Source organism: Aplysia californica, unplaced genomic scaffold (genome assembly GCF_000002075.1).
Source record: "Aplysia californica isolate F4 #8 unplaced genomic scaffold, AplCal3.0 scaffold00756, whole genome shotgun sequence".
Lineage (NCBI taxonomy): Eukaryota > Metazoa > Mollusca > Gastropoda > Aplysiida > Aplysiidae > Aplysia > Aplysia californica.
In genome coordinates, this window is record NW_004798026.1 from 252,871 (window position 1) to 257,251 (window position 4,381).

The 4,381-nt window shown below is 38.6% G+C and overlaps 1 protein-coding gene across 10 annotated transcripts in view; it reads left to right on the plus strand.

Annotated features, from left to right (window-relative positions):
- LOC101858671 (dystrophin) overlaps window positions 1–4,381 on the plus strand; it is a 35,848-nt gene that overhangs the window by 16,616 nt on the left and 14,851 nt on the right. Inside the window, exons 15-19 of one of the 10 annotated variants that reach the window (XM_005109207.1) lie at window positions 206–265; window positions 1,782–1,838; window positions 2,466–2,519; window positions 3,431–3,490; window positions 4,057–4,110. The exons of 1 other annotated variant lie outside the window; for it this stretch is intronic. In XM_005109207.1, coding sequence (XP_005109264.1) covers window positions 206–265; window positions 1,782–1,838; window positions 2,466–2,519; window positions 3,431–3,490; window positions 4,057–4,110 — 285 coding nt within the window. The remainder of the gene's footprint in view (window positions 1–205; window positions 266–1,781; window positions 1,839–2,465; window positions 2,520–3,430; window positions 3,491–4,056; window positions 4,111–4,381) is intronic. 8 more of the 10 variants (XM_035972605.1, XM_005109208.1, XM_005109209.1 and 5 more) reach the window with 8 other exon arrangements.

The window sequence follows — 4,381 nt, forward strand, 5'->3', positions numbered from 1 at the left end:
GGTGTTGTGTGTTGTGTGTTATTTCTCCTGGTGTTGTGTGTTGTGTTGTTTCTCCGGGTGTTGTGTGTTGTGTGTTATTTCTCCTGGTGTTGTGTGTTGTGTTGTTTCTCCGGGTGTTGTGTGTTGTGTGTTATTTCTCCTGGTGTTGTGTGTTGTGTTTTGTGTGGACTAACAGCCTGCAATGGATGCCTCGTGCTTGTTCCAGGGATGACGACGAGGAGCATAAGCTGATAGCCCAGGCTTCTAATACCTTGTCCACATCGAGGTATTTATACTCTCCCTCACTCACAAACCTCAAGAAGTGGGTTGTTGGCGGGTGCTTTGGAGTGGTTTGCTCCTTCTTTCCTATCAAACATCTTTCATCCTTGTCTCCTGTCCTTCTTTTTTGTCTTTGTTACTCTCTTGTAACAACATCTAATCTTCGGCACTTATATAACTTTATTGTATTGCAAATGCTGTAAAACACTCTTACTAAAACTAAAAAAATACTCTCCTCATTCCCACCTGCTTCTCCTTCCCTCACAAACCTCAAGATAAAACTCTGGGGATCGTTGCCAACGTCAAGATTGAACAATAGATCACCAACTCCTCGGTGTATTGTCTCAGAAAAAAAAAAAAATGTCTATCAGAGTTTGACAAACTTGAATGTTTTCTTTTAGGCTGTCTGTTTGTGGATATCAGAACGGTTTTTGTAAGGTGGTCTGTTTGTTGATATCAGAACGGTTTTTGTAAGGTGGTCTGTTTGTTGATATCAGAACGGTTTTTGTAAGGTGGCAAGACAAGGAGGGGCCGAGCTGTAATTTCCATTTATTTGTTCCAGGCGGGAAATTTCATGGGTGGTTGGCAGGTGTTGTGGTGTGGTTTGTGCCCCCTTTCCTATCAAACATCTGTCCTTACAATGTTACTCTTTATAAACACCAGAGACTTTTACAGTATTCTTTTACAGTATTACCAGTTACTATAAACTCTCAGGTAACATCTGTAATCTTCAGCACTTTTTGACTCAATTTTGTTGAAAAAGTGCTGTAAAAGACTTACTAAAAGAAGAAGTTCTTTGTGTACTGTTGCAAACTATCTGGTTTGACAGACATTAACTCTGCACTTGTCTAAAAACGTTCTGTTTTGGTAGCTGTTGTTGGTTTTTTTAATGTTTTTTTTTAGTTATGTTGTTGTTTGGGGTTTGTTTTTGTTGTTGTTGTTTTTAGGGGGGGGGGGTGTTTACTCCATCCATTGAAAAAGTGGAGATTTTGTTTTGCTTGTTCCTGAATAATGGGAAGATTTCGTGCTGCTCTTTGAGGATTTAACAAATGCTACTCTTTGAGGATTTAACAAAGTCTTTGTGACGTCACCTGCTTTTTTTCTCCTCTGGATTCTGCTTGGATGTATATACGTGCTGTCATGAAATGTTTCTGAGTTTATTGTCTGTTTCTCATTGTTGTTGGGCGTTGTAAAAGTATACATTACTGTATGAATGTAAAAGTATACATTACTGTTTGAATGTAAAAGTATACATTACTGTATGTTTGTAAAAGTATACATTACTGTATGAATGTAAAAGTATACATTACTGTATGTTTGTAAACGTATACATTACTGTATGAATGTAAAAGTATACATAACTGTATGAATGTAAAAGTATACATAACTGTTTGAATGTAAAAGTATACATTAGTGTATGTATATATTTGTGTCTTCATGCACTTGTGTGTTATCGTCTGCTTCTGTGTCTGCCATTTTGTTTGCAGCAGATTGAATGTTGAAACTCACTAATTTTGTTACAGACCAGAGGAGGAACATAGGCTTATCTCTGAGAAGACAAAAGCTTTAAGCAATCAAAGGTACTTGAAATGATTTCATTCCAGATTTCTTTCTTATCACAAAACCCGCTTATTCGGTGGGGGTTTTGTAGTCATTCGCTGATTCCAAATGTGAAACAACAACACTTTTGTCAAATATCAAGAGAGGCTCGGTAAAATTGTTCGCTTGTTGATTCATCTACTCAAGTTTGAAGATGTAAATGACGTCAGTCATATTGGGTTAGGAGGTAGAATATTGTAGCTTTAGTTAAGTTAAATGTTAAGTTTGTCCCTCTCCCTGAGGAAGAACTGTCTGTGTTGTTGTTCTCAGCATTATCTTGACAGCCAACCGCAACAAAGACACAAAGCTGGTGACATTTCTGCATAGACGCCTCTTTGACATACTCTTCAACGTTTCACACTAGATCATTGTGATGTTCATTGTTTTTGGGGGAATGCTCAGTCTTAGGTAAATGTAAAGCTGTGGTTATCTTTCCTTGAATGTTGCCCTCACCTCTGTTTCACTCTGCATGTTATTGCTCAGCTGTTCTCTGGGAAATTCTGCATTTCTCCTGTTATCTTACCCCGGGCCTCTGTTCTTGTTTTCTTGTCACATTCTGATGTTGAACACTTTCTGATTTCTCTTTCTCTGATGCTATTTTGTTCCAGCAAAGAAGGGCATAAAGCTAACTGTGAGAACTCAAAAGTCTTAAGCGATCAAAGGTAGTCTTTTTTATTTTTATCTTTTTTTCTCATTTTTTATTTGTAACAGAAGCAGCGATTTGAATAGCTAGATTTACTTTTCAGATCAGAGTAATAATAATAATGAATTGCATGTATATAGCTCTTATCCCTGCTCGACAGTAAGCTCTATGCGCTTTACACTATATTATTACCCCAGCAGACCATAAAGCACTCCGAAATATGCTCAGCTTTCAGGGAAGCATACAGTGCAAGCAGCTGATTAAACGCTTAAACACTAACAAACTGACAAGATCTTCCACTGTCTGTAGCCGGGTGCCCCTTCCCACCTGGGTGAAGTGAGGAAAATTCGTGCAAAGTGCCTTTCCCAAAGACACAACGTCAGATAATGACTGACACTGACAGCAGCTGGCCCCGCCCACAATGTACTAGATAGATCATGATAGACACTGACAGTAGCTGGCCCCGCCCACAATGTACTAGATAGATCATGACAGACACTGACAGTAGCTGGCCCCGCCCACAATGTACTAGATAGATCACGACAGACACTGACAGTAGCTGGCCCCGACCACAATGTACTAGATAAGATTGACAAGGAGCATCCCAAGGAGTCAATGTTTTGTTGTAACTGATTCGTTTGCAGTCAGGAAAACTAAGAGGCCACACACAGTGCAGTGATTTGATAGCAGAACAGTTTGAAAAATTGTTGTTTCAGAATTTTTTCATAGGTTGACATGTTCTTTTTTCTGAAATAATTTAAATGTGTAATGGATATCTATAGAATATTCTCATAAAGTATTTCGAACGTCTTTTAATTGAATAATTTTCTTCATTCAAAAAGGTTTGTTACAAGCCTTACCTTGTTCATGAGATCATAAGAGACGAAAATGTTCCTTCTGTGTTGTCATTTCGTCCTTAATTTGTTACAGAAAAGATGAACATAAAGTTATTGCCGACGACCCGAGAGTGTTAGATCTAAGCAAAGAAAGGTACTGTCTGAGCCATCCTGTTCAATTTGCAAAGATAGATTTATGTAAAAGTATCTGCTGAAACTTGCAAAAAATTAGCTATAAAGTTGGTTTTTTAACTGATTAGCCGTCTCAAATTAATAAATTTTTGTGATTTGTTCTTGTTAGACTCTTGGGACCTTTTTGCCTTATTTTCAATCCCAAAAAGCCAAGTGGAAAAACGGGATTGGTTGATTATGTCGTTCCAAGATTCTTCTACAGCGAGGAGAACATGGTCGACACTCAATCTGCAGAAGGTCCTAGCTATAACCTTCTGTGGGACATACGTGTCATTGTCTGCCATGCTTTAAATATTTCTTTTAGTTGTTCAAAAGCCTTAACCTTTGTGACATTTTAAGGGAACATTTACTACTGTCTTACAGTCTCCTCAAGTTGTTGGTTTTTAAAAATTTGTCAATAGAAATCTGTTAGGGTTTATAGCATGAATGCTGTGGTTCTCTTATCCCAAAATGAGAAGAATTCTGTCCCACTCAGCATGGTCTCACTGCCAACAGATCCTAATTGATGATCTGCCATTTTTCTTCCAGACAAGAGGAGCATAAACGTATCTCTGACTACTCAAAAGTTTTAAGCACTAGAAGGTATTTGTTTCTATTTTTATTTTGTTCCTCTTTTTTTTATTGCTTTACCAGATTCAACTGTTGTCATTTGAGGAGCTTTTTGCACAAGTATATAAGCTGGGATGTATTCTATCAGTGTTGTGGCTGTGCGAGTTTGTCCTTTGATGAGTGGACGTCATTCGGACACACTTCACAGGTCACAGCTCATTAGGGAGCGGCACATCTCACACCCCACACCTCACACCCCACACCGCACACCACACACCCCACACCTCACACCCCACACCCCACG